The sequence below is a fragment of the Anastrepha obliqua genome, chromosome 1 (genome assembly GCF_027943255.1).
Source record: "Anastrepha obliqua isolate idAnaObli1 chromosome 1, idAnaObli1_1.0, whole genome shotgun sequence".
NCBI classification, from domain to species: domain Eukaryota; kingdom Metazoa; phylum Arthropoda; class Insecta; order Diptera; family Tephritidae; genus Anastrepha; species Anastrepha obliqua.
Window position 1 is genome coordinate 169,634,650 of NC_072892.1, and position 19,664 is coordinate 169,654,313.

General features: G+C 38.5%; 1 protein-coding gene across 2 annotated transcripts in view; it reads right to left on the minus strand.

Moving 5' to 3' along the window:
* LOC129240823 (17-beta-hydroxysteroid dehydrogenase 13) overlaps positions 1-19,664 on the minus strand; it is a 33,050-nt gene that overhangs the window by 3,603 nt on the left and 9,783 nt on the right. Inside the window, exon 1 of one of the 2 annotated variants that reach the window (XM_054876838.1) lies at positions 18,576-18,858. The exons of the other annotated variant lie outside the window; for it this stretch is intronic. Coding sequence (XP_054732813.1) covers positions 18,576-18,734 — 159 coding nt within the window. The 5' untranslated portion in view covers positions 18,735-18,858. Of the gene's footprint in view, positions 1-18,575; positions 18,859-19,664 lie in introns of those variants that run through there. 2 annotated transcript variants of the gene reach the window in all.

Here is a 19,664-nt window from a genome sequence, read left to right on the forward strand (position 1 = left end):
TAAGGCGTCTGAAGCAGAAATTTTGTTGGAATAACAAAATTTCAAACAAATTCTTTGTTCAACTTGAATTTCCATCTTTAAATTCGAAGAACACACTCGAGCTTGACTTGTTTACAGTAGCACAGAAAACAAACTATGTGACATATCACGCTGAAATTTGCCATGTAAGCTTATAACAGTCCTACCAAAAAACAAAAAATTTATTTTTGCCATATGTCATCCGGGGACCGTTTTATTGATAACGTCTCGTTCATATTTGAGTAGAAGTTGTGAAAACAAACACACACAGATACTTGCGAGTTACTGTACAGCTTAGAACTTTGCTTACTTATAACACTCATGTAGATCAGGGGGAAATTATTTCATTGGTTAGAATTTTTAAATTTTTAAATTCAAATTTAATTCAAATTTTAAGAATTCATAAGGGAGCCAGTGTATTAAAGAATCATCGACCTGCTTGAATAATGTGAATTTTCCATTCACTCTGTTCTTTGATCGCCATTATGGAGGTTGCGATCAGTGGCGTAAGTAGGGCATGGCAAGCAGGGCACGTGCCATGGGCGCCACTCAATTTTGTATATTCAATGTATATTCAATCGCGATTTTGAACTTCAGTTTTAAATAAAGATACAAGAAGCCAGGATAGTCGACTCTGTAATCTGTATACTCGCCAGCGAGAAAAATTGAAACGTATACTGTCCGCGTCCCTCTACGCTGTTTAAATTTAAAGCCGGTTAAGCTGATGACTGCCGGTGACTCGAAAAACTTCGAACAGTGTGGAGGGGCGCGAGTGCGACGGAGAAAGCAGTATGTGCGATAGAGAGAAAACAACGAGGTGTAAAGCGGTCCTTCGAAGAATCATCGAGAAAATTTGCACAGTGGAAAGAAATGGAGCTCCATTTTATTCGAAGTGAAGGTTTTGTTGATGCACGAATATTGTCACAGTTCGAGACAGAAAAACTTAAGGGGGGACCCTCATTTATCGGGTCAAAAAAATCGATTTTTTGGAAATAATTTTAATCTATTCTACAACTATTTAAGAATATACTTTCAAAATTTCAAGTCGATATCTGTATTTTTGAAGGAGTGACAAAATTTTTAACAGGACGCGACGGGTGGCCTGATCGCCTGTATCCAAAACTTTAAACGCGTTTTTCTCGAAACATCATTTTTCGATTTTGTGTACACAATTGAGAACGCTGTATTGAACCAATCAGGCTTTACAATAGCTCATTTTAAAGATAATTAAATTGTTTTCAATGTGACATTAAGTGTTTTTTAAAAAAAAAAGATTTTCATATTTTTTTGTAATTTTAAAGTCAATTTTTATGCATGAAAAATCACTTTTAACATAAAACCGGGTAAAAAATATCAATTTCGACATTTTTTTTTTAAATCAAAATGTCACATCGAAGGTATTATCCTAAAGTTTTAAAAAAAATTTGGTTTTTTTATTTCAGAAAAAAATTCAGAGCGCTAGAATGTACACAGATAGAATGAGGTGCCATGGACGAGGTGTATATTTCCATACTTAAAATGTTTTTTTTCTTCTCCGAAAATTTTTGTAGACAGTCAAGACATTTATTAAAGTACTTTATGAATTACAAAACGTTTGAAGTTATTTTACCTGAGAAAAAAATTCCCAAAAATGATGCATTTTTCGACCGTCTAAATGAGGGTCCCCCCTTAAATGACGTGAAATTTTGACAAGGATTCTTCAATGCATCAAGTTCCTAGCTACGCAAAATTCGGCTCTGCGAGAACACAGAGAGCTACATCATACGCTTAACAACTCGAATGTCGGAGATTTTCTTGGTTTGCTGAAACTAGTATCTGTATTCGAACCAGTTATGAAAGAACACCTGAGAAACGTTGAAAATAATCCTGGATCCACTTCGTAGCTGAGCCCACGCATTCAGAATGAATTCCTTCACCTTATGGCATCTGCTGTTCGCCAGCGTTTACTTATGGTAAAAGCATTCATGTGGCCAAATATTATGGTCTCATGTTTGACTCAGCTCCCGATATTGCCCATCACGATCAAATGTCAGAAGTTGTGAGGTTCGTGGACATTGATTTTGAAAAAAAAACAGTACAGGTGAAGGAAACCTTTCTTGGTTTTATTGAAATTACCGCGAAGAATGCTGAGAGACTGGCGAATAGTATGGCATGAATGGAAATGACAGAAATAAATAGACGTGCATTGTTTGTAAACTGTGACAATCACTCACTCAACTTAGTTGGTGTACATGCAGCAAAACAAAATGTAGCAATGGTCACTTTTTCTGGAACGACCGAAAGTCTGTATGCATTTTTTTCTCATTCAACACAACGTTGGGAAAAACTTAAGGAAGCTATACCAGTTGTCATGAAATCCAAATCTGAAACCAGATGGAGTGCAAACGTAGAAGCCATAAAGCCAGTTAACAACCATTTGGATCAAATTCTGGAAGTTCTTGAAGAAATGACCGAAGACAAGAATCAAACAAGTGAAACAAGAAGTGATGCCCAGCAACTAAAGAACCGAATGTTGCAGTATGATATGATTTCTTGATTTTGCTGGGATTTTGGAATAAAGTACTAATCCGCATTGACCGCGTTCAAAAGAGGCTGCAAGATCCCACGATGAATTTTCACGATGCTGCTGCAGATTTGAAGGCTCTTTAAAATTATTTCGAAAATGAAAGAGAGGCCATCGTTCATAGTTCACTCGAGGAAGCGATAATTTTATGTCAAAAATGGGACGTTGCAAGTGAAAGACGCCGAAGAAGAATACAAAATATGGATGGTGAGATTTCGATTGATGCAGGTTTGAGTGCCATCCAAGAAATGAAAAGGTCTTGAAAGAAATAGTTGACCGACTATTTCAAGAAATGAATGGAAGATTCGTACGATTGAATGAAATCGTTGGAAAATATGGATTCCTTCTTGATGTCAAAGGTCTTATTTATCAGGGAAAAGAATACGATCTCAAAAAAAAAAAATGCAATGAATTAGATAAATTCTACGTGAGTGATATTTATGGAAATGAACTTTACGAAGAAATTCTTGACTGCCCAGAAATACTCCTCGAATTCATTATTCAGTTGGTTTAGCGTGTTCCCGAATCTTTGCGTCGCAATTCAAATTGTACTGATAATAGCAGTTCCCAGGGGATTCTGCTGTTTCCGTGGCGCCGCAATCTTATGGCGGATTCTTATAGAACTCGACAAAAGAAAACGAAATGAAGGAGTAAAATTGTTTGATATCTCACTTAGTTTTCGAGATATTGAATAAAACTACTGTGGATTGCGTAGCCGGAGTTGGACTGATGAGGGTTATTTTTTTGAAGCGTGGGATATCGAAAAATTGTACTCCTATATTTTGTCTTATCTCGCTGAATTCTATCGAAACTGAAGAAAAAATTATTATTATTATAATTATTATTATTATTTTTTAATAATGCTGCACGTGTTTCCATAAGGGGGATTGTCAGTTGTTCAGCCAATTCTAATATAAAATGCCTTCGTTGGTCTGACTTCTTGCTTGGTCGCAAATGCTTGTATATAATATAAGAAGCCAAGCCAGTAATGGCAAGCATATTAAAAAAAAATGGCCAATGGCCACCGGTTTGTTGCACGTTTGCAACTGTAGCCAGAAAGCATTTTGTCCGTTGTATCAACCCCAGACTTATTTTCATTGTAGTCTAAGACAGCTGCAGGTTTATATTTGTTTGAAGTTTCTGTGGCTTGCGTGTAATGTTGTGTCGACAAAACTAGCACATATTTGTCTACTTTGGCAACGTATGATAACATAGATACATTTTCATCCAGGAAAGCAAACAAAGTCTGATATAGAGGTCGACACTTTTTATACGGCCTTGTCTTTTTGTTCAGCGGAAAGCATAGAGGAACAAATTTTCTATTTGGGCGCACTGTGCCTACGACAGCTTCCCTTCTGCATAAGAGACTTGGCCAATTCGAGTGATGTGAAAAAGTTATCGCAATATACCGTTCGGCCGGAATTACGATACCTCTCTACCAAATCCAGTACCACTCTTTCACCTTGGTTAACTTCTCGTTCTTCATTTGGTCGTTTTCCTGTGTAAATCTGTCCCTTGAGAGGGTAGTTTGTTGAAGAATCGCAGACCCACCAAATTTTTATTCCGTACCTTGCCGGCTTAGACGGAATATACTGCGTAAACCTAGTTTGCCCACGGTACGGAAATAGTTCCTAGTTGCTCATCTACTGTTATTGCTGCATTTGGAGTATATGCTTCTTGCAGATTGTCATTCATCATAGTCCAAATGTCGTCGATTGGTGCAGATTTACTCAACAGCATACGTTCAGAACGAGTATTAGCTCCATCAAAACGAAACAAAACGGAACATTTCTGTTCCGGCACAAAACACTTTATGAATAATACAGATCACTATTTCAATTGTTAATAAATACTTACTTTTCTCCGCTCAAACAAAAATGATTGCAAAAAGCAAAATCAATCATACACAATAAAATGTGCACCTGTAATAAATAGAATCAAATTCAATTCTAACGGCATATATCTGGCGCCTGTTCTCGTGTTACTAAAACTAGTAAAACTGTCGAAAATGCGGTGAGAGCGAGAGAGCGACTAAAGTTTCAACTTCTGAGTGAGAGAGAACCGTATTCACTCTTTCTTGTACTCTAATTAGTCAGAAGACCAAGTACGGTGCATGATTATACTAAAATTACAGTGGTGGCCTGTGCAGGCCATTTACCCTAACATATGACGTTTTTGTGTAAAATGTATTTTTTGCTCATAATCACTTCGCTGGAAATGGTCATAAACTTTTCAGAAGATTCATCTAACAGACCTGTATGGTATATTTTCGCCGTTTTTTGAAAACTTAACGAAACAAAAAGATATACCCCTCTAAAGTTCGGAATGGCCTGCGTAGGCCACATCACACAACGGACGGTTAAATTCTTTCACTGCCATGGACGCTACGTCCTCCAGGTACGCCTCTGGTTGCGATTTTCGATATATAGTATTTACGTTCATTGAGCTCTTATTACGTTTCTACCAAAAAATGTTCAAAATGTACAAAAATGTTTGTATTCGCACTTATTGGGCGCATTTTGATGGAATCAAATTCTGTTAATTTTTGGCGGAATAAATGAATGGCACGTCCGTTTTTTTTGTGAAAAGTAGTTAAGTGCCTACCATATTTGCGCACGACGGTACGTGGGTGTATTGTATTTATGCAGATACTTTATTATATTTATTTAATGAGCACGATTAACAGTACAAATATGTGAAGCGATCTAGACTGCACGTGAGCCCAATTTTATATTAAGAAATTATAAAAATATTTATTATTAAAATATGAACGGAAGCTAGACGCTGCCAAATATTGCCAAACATTCATTTAACGACAAAATTGAACTTTTCTTTTATTATACATAATAAATTTAACATGCATGGGATGTTAAAACTGGGATGTCAGTAAATCTGGGTTTTTAAAAATATTCTTTGTTTTTAATATTTTGCTTAAAAGAATTTCAAAATTTCACTTAGCAATCAGGATTCAAAAATTCCAATATCCAATAGCATACAAATGGTGCTCTGATGGGAAAGATTTTTGATATCACGGCTTCCTATGTCAGCAGGCGTATGAAAGAGGTGAGAACCAAGATGCTTAAATCTTGCTCCTTCGAGAGCGAGGCAGCTAAGCAGCAGGTGCCGAAATAATTCTTTCTCATTCACCATACAACTGCAACAAAAAAGAACTAGCAGTAATTCCGAGTCTCACCGCAAGTATACCCCGCGGATAGTTCCCAGTAAGGATTCCCTCGAAATTTGAGAGCTGAGATTTTGTCATCCTCAGAATATTCCTCGAACGCCTCCTATCCAAACGTGGCCAGAAGGATTTCGCAACTTTACAAGTTAGTGTACTTGCCCAGCGCTCCCTGAGTTGACGCTTAGCCCATCTTTCCAGGAGTGGAGCGCAGGTTATCAAAGGGAACCCAATCCTCTCACTTCGCGGGGAAATCACAACACAAGTCCCAAGTCCCCATAATAGAGCCCAGGGCCCTAATTGCCGCTTGGCTATCGGAGTAGATGTTCAACAGTTATTTCGCAGGTAAGTAGCCAATCAGCTGCTTCTTTGAATGCGGCCACACACTACAGTGATCCGGTCGCCTTAATTTGAGTCTGATGAAGAGCTCTTTGCAGAATACTCCTCCTCCAATCCAACAGTCGAACTTCGAGCCATTCGTGAACAGGTTAACTAGACCCTGTCCCCAAGTGTAGCACCCGACCCACTCCTCCCTTGATGGGATATGAGTGGGGAAAGTTCCGCTTGGACTAAGAGTGGTTACACAATGATTCGTTATCGGGGGAATGAATCCAAAGTTTCTGAGTATACTTGAGTGTCCGCAAGTGAGGTGGAGCCTGAAGCCCAAACCTCTCAGCCTGATTGCAGTACGTGCAGCGGCAGTACAACAGGTACCACATTTAAGATTCCATTAAGCGCTAGAGTAGAAGTGGTTCGAAGCGCCCCACTGGTTCCAATGAGTGCCGACCTTTGGACTCTCTTCAGCTTCTTAACCGATGTCATCCTCTTCAGTGAGTTCCACCAGACAATGACTCCATATAATAAAATTGGCTTTATTATGGTATTACAGAGCCAAAATACAATTCTAGGCTAGAGTCCTTATCTTTTTCCAATGGCGCGCTTGCATCCAAACAGAGCTAATGTTGCCTTCCTAACTCTCTCCTCAGCGTTAGTTTTCCACGTTAGCTTACTGTCAAGGATTAGGCCTCGATACTTCACCTTGTCAGAAAGCAACAATGGAGCGTCCCTATTGATGGGAGTTGAGCGGTGGGTATTTTATATTTCCTCGTGAATAAGACAAGCTCCATCTTAAGAGGATTAACCGACAGGCTGCAGTCCGCTGCCTATCTACGTTAAGATATCACTGCATCAAATCGCACAGACTATCTACAAACTTTCCTCGGATAATCAGTGCCACGTCAACCGCGTAAGCAATCACCCTACAGCCCCACTTAACCAGCTCCTCCAGCAAGTCATTGACAACAAAAACTCAGAGAAGTGGTGAGTGAACACCGCCTTGCGGAGTGCCCCTACTTACTGCCGACGGAGAGAAACGCCGCCCCACTCTGCCACGACCGTTCTGCCGCTAAGCATTCTGTAGATAAATTTGAAAAGTGCGGCTCCAACCCTCAACTTACCTAGAGATTCAATGATTGCCCCGGAAGAACGTTATTCAAGGCCACCTGAATGTCGAGGAAGGCGCCAAGTGCAAGTTTTTTCTAATATAGAGGCAAATAAGACAGATCTAAAATCTTAAGTGCAAACAGAGGAATTTTTGTTATTAAACAAATTATCCCAATTAACATGGAATAATTGATCTTTACAACTTACAAAGTCATAATTAAATGTTAATTTATTGTGAGTAATTGCGTATAATTGCTAAATACTAATAAACTACTTCTAACTTTTTAACATAATAAACTAGTTCTAGTTCCAATGAGTTATAAATTATTAAAATCGACTGAGGCTCGCGAAAGCTATTGCGCCGTGATAAACGACTTTTTTAAGACGGAAATTGAAGCCTGTAGTTACCACAACATTTGGTTCTAACGAGACGGCGCTACTTGCCATACAGTTCGTGAAACAATGGATTTAGTGTGTCGTTGTTTCGGTGAGCAATTTATCTCTCGTCTCGGACCAGTGCATTGGCTATCAATATCATTATTTGTGGCGGTATGTAAAGTCTAAATACTTTGGAGATTATTCACAAGATACCGACCGAAGTCCTGCAGCGAGTCATTCAAAATCGGTGTTTACGGATGGCCGAATTACGGCGCATTTGTGTGCAACATTTGAAAGAGATTATCTTTAAAGAAAAGTGCGTGTAGCGTAGTGCACTTAACAGAAGTGAAACTTTCAAGGTAGACAAAGAAAGAGGGAGCGACTCGAGCGCGAATAAGAGAGAGAGAGAGAGAGAAAGAATATATATATATTTCTAAATAAATTCAAAACATTTGCAGAGAATACAAATAGACAAAATTTACAAAAAACGGAGAAGGGTCGACCGGTGTAGGTAAACACCGGACACAAACCGTGGCAACAACGCACACTACTCCGAGCGTTTATCACCAGCAAAAACGCAGCGATTCCAGGACCGCAGCAACGCCACAAATTACCGCAAGTCAATACCAATTAATCCGACGCCGGAATGGATAGCACTTTATAGAACGCACAAGCATTAGCCAGGAAACGGAAATAAGCTCCAAAAAGTGGGCACCAAAAAAACGCCAAAAAAATTGAGACCAAAAAACGCCCCAAACAGTAGGCACCAAGCAAATATAATGCCAAAAAGTAGGCCCCAAAAATATATTTCCTATAAGTTTGCACCCACAAACAAGCACCAATGAAGTAGGCAGTGTTATTTCTCACTTGAAATTAGCAACCATAAGAAAAAACTCAGGAAAAATAGCCTAATGTGCATCTAAGATATGTATAAGGTATAGCTCTTCTCTCTCCTTTTCCTCTACGTTAAATCTTTTTTCTCTCTCGCGGAACGAAAATGCCCAAAACGTTGCATGGCCTTGCAATTTTACTCTCCATTGTCGCTCGTCCATTGACGCCTAAGAAGTTTCACTTCAATAAATATCATGAATGCTTCTACTCAAAATTAATAAAGATTGCCCAATCAATTTGAATTTTTGTTGTTTCATTTCACTTTAAAATCCGATATCTATAAATTGATCACCCTTTATAGGTATTTTAATAAAACAAAGATCAAAATCCAACTCAATCCCTAGAAATACTCAACTCAAAACAACAAATTGGTTAAAAAAAAATTCTAAAAAAAACTAAAAATGCAGACTTCCTACAACTGCGCTCTACTACCGCAGCCATGTCGCCTGATTCTATTACGTATTATTATACCTATGCGCAATAGATAACTACATACATACATATGTATGCATATTTATAATATTTTGCAACTGGTGCATTGTCACTTCGATAGTTTCATTAATAAGCTCACATAAAAGATTAAACGTGAATTAGAGGCCACGCCATGACATGATGCAGCAAAAAAAAAAACAAAAAAAACAAAAAACAAAAAACGACCGGTTAACCAGCAACACTAATGCACCAACAATATTAATTAACGAACACAATCAGTGAGCGAGTATTTAGTGGGTGAGTATGTGCTAGATAGCAAAGCGATACACACATACATACGAGTATGCATATGAACATGGACGACTGCTTGCACATTGATAATTGTTGTACCTTGACCGCCCAGTAGCCGAAGGTCGTGAATTAGAAACGGCTCACTAATAGCTGTTCGGCAATCGACTTTTAACGACAAAGTGTTTCTAATTACAAATGCGAGTAATATTGAAGGGAGAGGAATGAGAGTGATAGTGAAGGGCCAATGCCCTCAAACTCATTTGGAAGAAATATTCATAGCATTTAAAACGAGTGATTAACAACCAATGACAAATACGATTAGTTGATAATTAATTACATAGATTTTGCAAGATCTTTTGGTGAATTAAAAAATGAATTTATGCACTAGAATGGGTAGAAAGGGAGCCAACACGCAGACCACAAAACATCGTTGAGATCCGGCTGCTATTAATTGTTGGAATTCGTGCTCATAAGTATGTTTTTTTTTTTTTCATGGGCGTTGTGGTAGCGCGCTACCCTCAAGTGGCCCTTTGAAACCAGGACAAGCCTGTTGTTTCGTCGAAACTCCACACCCCACGGGACAACCACCAAGCATTACATCGTAGGGGGGGGAAAGGCGAATTAGTCGCCGGTCATTCGTCGTAATCTTTCGAGGGTCCTTAGTTTTTTCATGGTCTCTGCTATGAAATCGCATACTGCCGTCCATTTCTCCCTGCTTTGTAGCATGGATTGTACGAATGTGTCTGGATCGTAGTTTCCATCAAATATGCGCCGAAGCTTCGATCTAGAGCCATAAAAACGCTCACATTCGAAGAATACGTGGTGAACGTCTTCTATCGCGTTTACCCCACAGTAATCGCAAGTGGGATCCGATTCATGGCTGAACCGATGGAGGTATGCTTTGAAGCATCCATGCCCGGTTAAAAATTGCGTCAGATAAAAATCGACTTCTCCATGTTTTCTTTCAATCCAGCTACGCAAGTCTGGAATGCAGCGATGTGTCCAGCGGCCCTTCGTTGTCTTTTTCCATTTTTGCTGCCAAGTTTGGGTACTATAATATTTTCCCGTGCTACGATGCGTTTCGTTTCACTGTCGGCCCATACTGCAGCTTCGTTTGCCAATATCTCTATTGGATACATTCCAGCGATAACCAGCGCTGCTTCTTCTGAAACCGTTTTAAATGCGGAACAGACTCGAAGCGCACATAAACGATACGCTGCCTTTATACCGCGGAAATATGAAGGATGTTGCGTAGCCATGTGCCAAACCGGAGCACCATATAATATTTGGTTCTTCACCACGCTTGCTAGAAGTTGACGTCGCCGTTGTTTTGGCCCGCGGGCGTTTAGCATTATTCGCGATAAGGCTGCTACAGTTACTGATGCTTTTTTGGTCGTATACTCCAGGTGAGTTTTAAAGGATAATCTCCTGTCTATCATTATTCCCAGATATTTAACTTCTGGTAGTGTCGTGATGCTGTGATTGGCAACTTGTATAGTTGCCACTTCTACTTTTTTCCGGCTTGATATGAGAACGGACTCCGTTTTTTGCTCGGCGAGTTGAAGGCCGTTTTGCACCAGCCATGAATTAACGGACGCTATGGTTCGATTTGCTTTTTCGCAGATGTCGCTCAGTCTCTTCGCCGTAATAACTACTGCTATATCGTCCGCAAATCCGATAATGTTGGCACCATCGGGTATGTTGAGACGCAAAACACCATCGTACATGATGTTCCAGAGCAGTGGCCCAAGGACTGAACCTTGAGGGACCCCACCTGAAACCTTATAACTTTTTTTGCCTACTGCTGTGTCGTAATCCAGTACGCGGTCTTCGAAATAGCTTCGTATTATTGCTCGCAGATAGGGGGATACTCCGATCTCGTCCAGTGCGTCCAGTATTTTGGCCCAGTTTGCGGTGTTGAATGCATTTCTTACATCCAATGTTACTATTAAGCAGTACTCTTTGGCACCTTCGAGCCATCGGGTACCACTTATTGCCTGTTGTGCAATTTTTTTTGGCGGTATTCACCGCATCAACGGTGGACCTTCCTTTTTTGAAGCCAAACTGGTTGTCCGATATTCCCCTAGCGGAATCGATCTCGTTCTCGAGGCGGTGGTAGATTATTCTTTCCAGTACTTTACCTTCCGAGTCGAGCAGGCAAATCGGTCTGAAGCTAGACGGTTCCATGGGAGGTTTGCCGGGTTTGGGCAGTAGAACCAGCCTTTGTCGCTTCCATATCGATGGGAACGTTCCCTCCGCGAGGCATGTGTTAAATAGGCGTACGAAATTCGGTGTGGCCTGGGTAAAGGCCAGCTTAAGTACTTGGTTAGGCACCCCGTCTGGGCCAGGAGCCTTATTATTTTCAATTATATTGACTGCTTGAAGGACCTCGTCTGCTGAGATTCTTGGAAACTGATGTGAGATTAGCTTCGAGGTTAAAGAAACTAACTTCCTTTGTTTGGGGAAAAGTGTGTTTACCACTTCACTCAAGAAAATCGGGCATGTTGATATGGATTCCTTAGCAGACTTCAGCTTCTTGGTCACCACCTTGTATGCTGTCCCCCAAGGGTTGTTTTCAGCATCATCGCAGAGCTCAAGAAAGCTTTTACGCTTGCTTTCCTTTATTGCTGTCTTGAGTTGACGTCGCGCAGCTTTATACGTTTTGTCTGGCTTCTAGGAAGTTAGGTCTACCTCTTGCCCGTTGGAAGCTTCTTCTAGCCTTAATGCATTCTCCCCTGAAAGAAAGAATGCTCTCGTTCCACCAGTAAACCATAAGTATGTGTATATGTGTGTATGTGTGTATATGTGTATGTATGTATGTCTGATATATCTGGTTCATCAGCTGATAAGCACAGCGAATAATTGTGATTTCATAAACGCTGATAACGCATACATACAAACGTATGCACTTGAAGTGCCTCATTATCGGCACTGATTAAATCTTTTAGTGACACACATGACGACACGATGCGCGACAAAAAAACCAAAAAAAAAAACTTTCACTTGTTGTGTCTTCCTAAGAAGCAATGAAGATATACACTAAGGTGGAGCGATAGTACAAAGAATGAACAACAAAAGGTTGGCCGGGTGAAAATTATTATTATAGCATCAAATTTAGATAAGCCGCCAAAATAATTTCTATTTAATATTCTTCTTTATTAAGCGTACAAACGTGCAAAAACGCATATCAGTGCTCGTTGCTATAAACCAAATGGTGCAATTTAGATTTGGCTTCTCGCATTAGGCGATGGGCATTAGTTTTTGTTGCGGTATCTGCCAAAAATGATAGAAACAAGATGGCACCCATCAGGGAGTGTGTGACGCCGCATTAGCTGAGTTGTGCAGTGTTGCCAACCATTTGCTCTTTGCAATAAATTTGGTGTTTTTTTATACCCAAAATGCAAAAATTTTTAAGTTTGGTGTTTGTTTCTTTTTTTTCGTTTTTTAATTCAAAGCTACCGAAACTGTGAATTAAAAATAAAAAAAACAACAAAAACAAAAGCAGGTTAAAAAGGTCACTTTGAGAAGATTTTAGTGCTAATGAAAATTTGTTGATTCTTATAATAAATATGCAAAGCTTTCAATAGTTCAATAGAAATTTGGTATTTTATTTTCTTTATATGGGAATTTGAGTGCGTTTTTATATCCAAAGCTAGGCAACACTGCAGTAGCGAGAGAAAGGTTTGACTGCTGAAAGCAGAAGAACACCAACAACAACTGGAATCGCGGGCAATGCGACCAGATGTTAAAAAAAAGTAAAGTTAAATAAAACTGAGTGAATTATTAAAGTACATTACATTTACATTACATTTTAATTAGAGCAGGCAAGAAAAATACCATGAAGAAACAACTAAAACACCGAGACTAAATAAAAAAAAATGTTAAATCAAGTTGCGAAAATGGTAATCTGGCCTTACTGGTCACCAATTGTGCTAATATGACGTCACTCATTGTCAAATTCGCTGAGAGCAAAGTAACGGGGGGAAATGGCAACTGCTTTCCAAACAGAAGTTTGTGCCATCCTGAAAGTAGCCGAATGTATAATCGAGAGGAGATAGAGCGGGAAACATATTGGAGTTTTCAGTGACAGTCACTGGCACTGAAGGCCCGGTAGAACGCAAAGGAAACCTCAAAGATTCTTCAAGCATGTAAGGAGAAGTTTAATTCTGTCGCAAGACAAAACAGGCTTGTACTTATATGGGTTCCAGGACACTCCGGTGTTCAAGGAAACGAAATTGCCGATGAATTGGCCAATCGTGGATCAGCGATTATGTGTGCAATTTCCATAAATCGCTACAGAACTGCAAAGTGTTTTGTGACAAGTCCGAACAGAAAACTTTCAAACTTTCTACTAAAACTTGGAAGGAAAGACGTTCGGTTGATGGTCGGTATCATTACAGGACACAACCCATGGGGTCAGCATATGACCACCATTGGAATCATTGAGAACCCAATGTGCCTGTTGTGCTTGGAGGAGGCGGATAACACTGAGCATTTTCTCTGTGAGTGGCCTGCCTTTACTAGAGCAAGGCTACGAGTTTTGGGTTCCGATGTTGTGAGAATGAGTAATATTCGTTCTCTAAGACTGGAGGATATTTACAGATTTCCCAAAGAATCTGGAGAATTATCCCTATCTCTGACTCTATTCTTTCATATCTCTTTCTCTGATACTTTTCTCCTTAACTCCTTGACTATCTACCCTCTTTCCAGAGCATTAAATACAATGGGCTTTTTAGCCTGATTGTTTTAGGAGCCACCAAATCTCCTGGTGCTCCCTGGCTTGACGTTTTCAAATTTCAATTTTTCAACGGTACCACGATAGACGCCATCTCATTATTCTTTCCATCATGGGTACTTGCCGCTCTCTGCCAATTCATTTTAAACTGCTGCTCATTTTTAATTTCTTTTTTTGCTGTTAGCAATTTTCTTTTAACGATCGCTCAATATTTTGTTGCGGGCCTTTTGAATAATTTTTACCCCACGATTTTCATACCACTTCATGGCAAAAAGGTTATAATGACACGATGCTAAATCGGGCCAGAAAAGAACTGGGTCTGCATGTTTTTTTATGAATAGCAGCAAAAGTTTTCGCAAACACTCTATCAAATAAACTTCTTGATTTTTAGTGCCCATGGTAATGAACGCTTTGCTTTTCATACTACACTGGCAGATAGCTTCCCAAGCCAAGGAGTTTTTAGAGAGCTTCCCAACATTTTTAGCTTTAAGGCCCCTGTGACTCTCTTGTTGAGGTATAAAAAGCAGCGCCTTGAATCTGCTTAAAGTCTTTGACGTGGGGTCTTTGTGGATGTCTGGCCTGTATAATTTGCGCTCACGTGCTTTTGCACTCTTATTTGGTTTATCATTTCAATTATATATTTCTCCTATTTGTGTCGTGCGCCTCGATGTTGTTCCACAAATGGAGGGACCTACAGTTTCAAGCCGACTCCGAATGGCAGATATTTTTTATGAGGAGCTTTTTCATGTTAGAAATACACTCGGAGGTTTGCCATTGCCTGCCGAGAGGCGGCCGCTATTAGGAAAAACTTTTTCTTCATTTTGGTCTTTCCCCGTGATTCGAACCTACGTTCTCTCTCTGAATTCCGAATGATAGTCACGCATCAACCCATTCGGCTACGGCGGCCGCCTATCATTGGGTTCTACGAACTGTTGATATGATAACCTTGATTTTATATGTAAACCCTCACTTTTGCGCACTTTTTGTATGTAACCTTTCGACATATGGACCTGTTTTGCAACATTTCGAAGTGAAAACAAAGTTTTTTTTTTCTAAATATGACATCACTTTAACAATTCTGCGAATGTTCATCGAAATTTCAAACTTTTCAATCAGAATTTCTCGAAAATTTTCGAGTACCCAGTTTTGTAGTCTATTGAATTTTGATATTTATGGAAAGTGTAAGTTTCAAGTGGCTCAAAAATTGCGTTGATTTATGAAATTTTTTTCTACTGCCTCTACCAGAAATTGATCCATAGTAATACCAAGTGTTTTTATGGAGAGTTTAAGAACTGTATATTTTGTCTTTAATACTCAGTTTAAGATGCTAAGAGCGATTTAAAAAAATGTTAGTCCACTCACATATGGACGTATGGATGGAATAGGACGAAGTTTACATAAATTGTACGGACTTGTCAACAAAATTAGGCGCTACTTTATGTCTTGCTCTTCCTGCTTTTCACGCTTCAAAACAAAATAATGAAAAATTTATGAAAAGAATTAAATGTTTCGACTCAACTCATATTCCACCATGCTGGAAATCCTTGAAACAAAAATTATTGCGGACGATCTTTGTTAATTCGATGTGGCTAAATGCTACTGAGCCAAATTGTATCAAGTTCAGCGCGGAAAATAATGGTTGGCTGGTATCAAATGGTTTCTTAAATAAAACCTACATGGTTCTTGGGAGACTCAACTCCAACGCAAGTGGAGAGTGTGCTGTGTGATTCTGCAAACAAATCCTCCAATAATGACGGCAATTCTGATATTTGCAGCGATGAAAGTGATAGCAGCGATGATAGTATAAATGAAAGCTCCGATGATTCAGATTTTTAAAAATAAGTCACGGAATTACAAGATATATTTTTTTAATTTTCCATATACTAGAATATTTAATCTATATGTACCAAATAATTGATTTCTTGAATAAAATCAAAAATTATGTCATACAGTACTTGCACAATAGAATTTTTAACTTCCCGTTAAAAAAATTAAAAATGTGGATGTGTGGATGTGTGTGTGGGTCAACCTCGTTTCTAATTTTTTTTTTACATAGTAACCTTGGCTTTACTTTTGATCAATATTAATTTTTTGTTGTATTTATAAAATTTGTAGTTTTGAAAGAATGATTATTCTTTTGGAGTATTTATTTCTTTGGTCGATCTTGCTATTGTTTGAACTGGTGATTGAGAACACCAGCATCTGACGCATGCGCAATAGCCTTAAAATGTCGCTATCCTTGTTAGACTAGTGATGTTACGCGCTAGCTTCCTCTCACTCAACCTTCAATTTTTCCCATCTTTAACTGCTGGCAACCCTAACTTGCGGCCAGATTTAATTAGGTTGCCGTATATCATAATAATGAGAAAAAAATTAGCTATATTTTGATCTATAACAGATCAATATACGTTATGGATGTATAAATATATCGAAATCATACCCGTTTATACCGTTATACCGGAGAGGTGCGGCCAAGCGCGCAACAGCAACTACGGTTTTTTTAAGTCTTTACACCTATTGCAGTAAACCGAACGATATTTTATCTCAAAACTTGGTTAATGAAATTTTTCCCGCAAAATCAATTAACAATAATTTAATTAAAAATACTTTCGGCCACATTTCTACTGGCACCTTGGTGAATTTTTATTCTCCTAATCATAAATGTGGGTAAACATGTGGATTTCAGCATGTACTCGATGACTACACCAAATCTGCAGCCGGATCTTAGACTATAACCATTTCACCTATCTGACTCTTTTAATAATGAAAAAAGAAAAATGATTTTGAGTGATGTAAATCTTTTTGTTTTCTCCTTTTAAAGTTTCTTTGAATCTACCCGTCCACCGAAGAAATCTGAGAGTAGATCTTGTGGTGCCAAGGAGACAAGGCGGTTGCTTCTTCGCACATCAGTGCCAAAGATCTCAAGCCTAATTCGAACGAAGGCCGTGCACAGACACACAAAAAGTGGTCCGCCTCCACACCACAGACTGCGCAGAGTGTACTTTACTGTGACTTTACGTGCTCCATTGCTTGTCAGTTTGTATTGTGCAGGTGCCAAGTTCGATGCCAAAATTATATTAGAGTGAATAATTTTGCGCCACCAGCTTTTTAGTTCACAAGTGTCAAATATGATTAACATACGACGCCATTGCAAAAATTATAAATTTTTTATTAATCTGGCGCCACCTTGTAGATACCACTAAGACTTTTTTCAACAACAATGGAAAAAAAGAACCGGCGGTAATTTCTGCAAACTTATCTAAAAAACACAGTTTTTAATTACAACACCGTTCCAGTAAACGAGTGAATTTATATGTATGTATGTATATTAGGGTGCCTAAAAAAATGACAAAAAAATGAAAAAAATTGCGAATTTTCCTCTGCAATTAAAAAATTTATTATATTTTAAGACATCCGCCAAAATATTTCGGAAACTTTTAAGATTTTCGTGAGAAGGACAGCTATAAAAATATGTAGACAACCGCTTCAACCTAACCTAACTCCAAAAACGTAGTTTTATAATATTTGTTTTTAAAGATATTTTTTTAAAGAATCAACGCAGGTTTTAGCAGATTTTAAGTTTGGTTAAGGACGGCATAAAAATGTTTACGAATTTCTTAAGGGACTAGTGGCAGGCAGGATAAAAAAAAAAATCGCATTTTCTTAAAGTATAATATTTTAAAAATGTTGTTCGAAAATTGAAGTGAATCCGACAAATATAATACTTTTTGAGTTATGCAACAATTAACAAAGGGCGCTCGGGCGCTCCGGAGCAGATAGCAAAACTTTAAATGCAGTTTTCTCTAAACTATGTTTTTTGAACTGGTGATTACTGTAACTTTGAAGCCGCTTGGTATTCAATAAAATTATTACTGCTTTTGAAACATATAAAAAACTCGGGCCTGATGGAAGGAGTTTCTCTCAAAAATTTCGGTTTCTTTTAACAATTTTTGTTTTTAACGGTATTTTTCTCGAAAATCTGAACAATATTTCCTGAGGCCTCCATATTGTTAATTTTGAAAAAAAAGTGTCTATCAGGCACAAGATTATCTGTTAATCAAAGTAATTTCTCTTGTCCGATTGATTTTAGATGAATCTCCAAGGACCTGTGATGATCACCGTAAGAGACTTCTGGAGAAACAGGCTCCACAAAAACAGCGATAACTTTTACAATTATGCATTTTTTTTTTTTTTTGAAATTTTGCTAAAGTCAAGTCGAAACATGATGTATTAATGCTATGCTTTTATTTTTGTAAAATAAAGCAATTAACTAGCAAAAAAAAAATTATTGAAAATCACGAAAATAAAATAAAATAACGAAATCAATATAGTGAGATTTTTAGTGGTACTTTCAAATCGGCCCAGTTCACGTAAATCTCAATATTTTTCCGAAATAGTTTAGCACAAGTCCGTAGATGTAATAAATTTTAAAATTTCGTTGGACAAAGATAACCTTGTTTGTGTTTTTTTGCTTTGTTTTTTTTTTTTGTTTTTTTTTGTTTTGTTTCTTTTTGATTTGTTTGCCTTTGTTTTTTGCTTCTGTTTAAATTTTTATTTATTTTTTTTGTCAGTTTTTTGCATGGAGTTTTTTTTTATATGGAATGTGTTCCACCCTAATGCATGCATTTATATAATGAATTATTTACCACAGCCACTTCGCCTGCAATATTTTTGCACGCTTTTCTTGCCACAAAAGTGTTATAGAAATATATTGACACTGCAATTAGAAGCCCGATCGGCGTGAAGAACAGCGCCACGCCTAATACCAGACAAGCGCGCCCTACTTTAAACGTTTCATTCGACATTATTCGAGTTTCGAGTTTGCTAAATATTCACAATTTTAATATTCTATACAACTTTTTTGTTTTAGTTCATCGAATTGCGGTGCAAGCCGTTGCGCTCTGTGCTGCTGTTGTGCCAGCAATGATGGAATGTTTTGGCAAATCAGCAAATATCGCCGCTGATTGCAGTGGCCGTTGTGCAAGCGCTGATTGATAAGCTCTGCGCTTTGCTTTCAGTGCAGTACAGTCTGTTACGGATATATGGATGCGGTAAGAAGAGTGAGTGCTTTCAGCAAGTTTGGCAAGGTGAAAAATTTTGAAAAATAATTTCCGAAACAATGACGGCCATGCATGAAGAACTTTTCGAGAGTAACTTTTGATTTTCAAAAAGTGGGTTGGAGGCTAATTTCCTGCAATTAATATTTGGCTCTAGTCAGACGATATTTTTTTGTTTTCAACTGTCAAAGTGTTAATATACACAATTTATTTAAAAGAAATATGAAAATAATTCAGGTTTCGATAGATATATCGGTCAGTCCATAAGTTCGTGCGTTTTTTAAAAGCTACGGTACGGTTCAAAAAACTTTCATTTTCAAGCCGTTGCAGCAGCTGAGAACTACACATTCACTCTCTGCTGAAGTTTGGCGACGGAAAGTCTATGCGGAACCCATTTTCCCAGCTTTGAAACCTTTCCCAACTGAACCAGGTGCCTGTGAACTGTTCCAGGCGATAAATTTAACCTCTGAGCTATCATATCGGCTGTCAAATTTGGCTCAGCTTCCACGAGTTCGAGCAAGGCGTCGGAGTTAAAGACTTCCGGACGACCAGCGCGCGGGGCATCCTCCACGTCGCAGTTACCACTTCGGAATTTTGAAAACCACTTTTACGTAGTCCTTACACTCACGGTATTCTCTCCATGAACAGTGTTTATTTCTGCAGCAGCAGTTGTTGAAT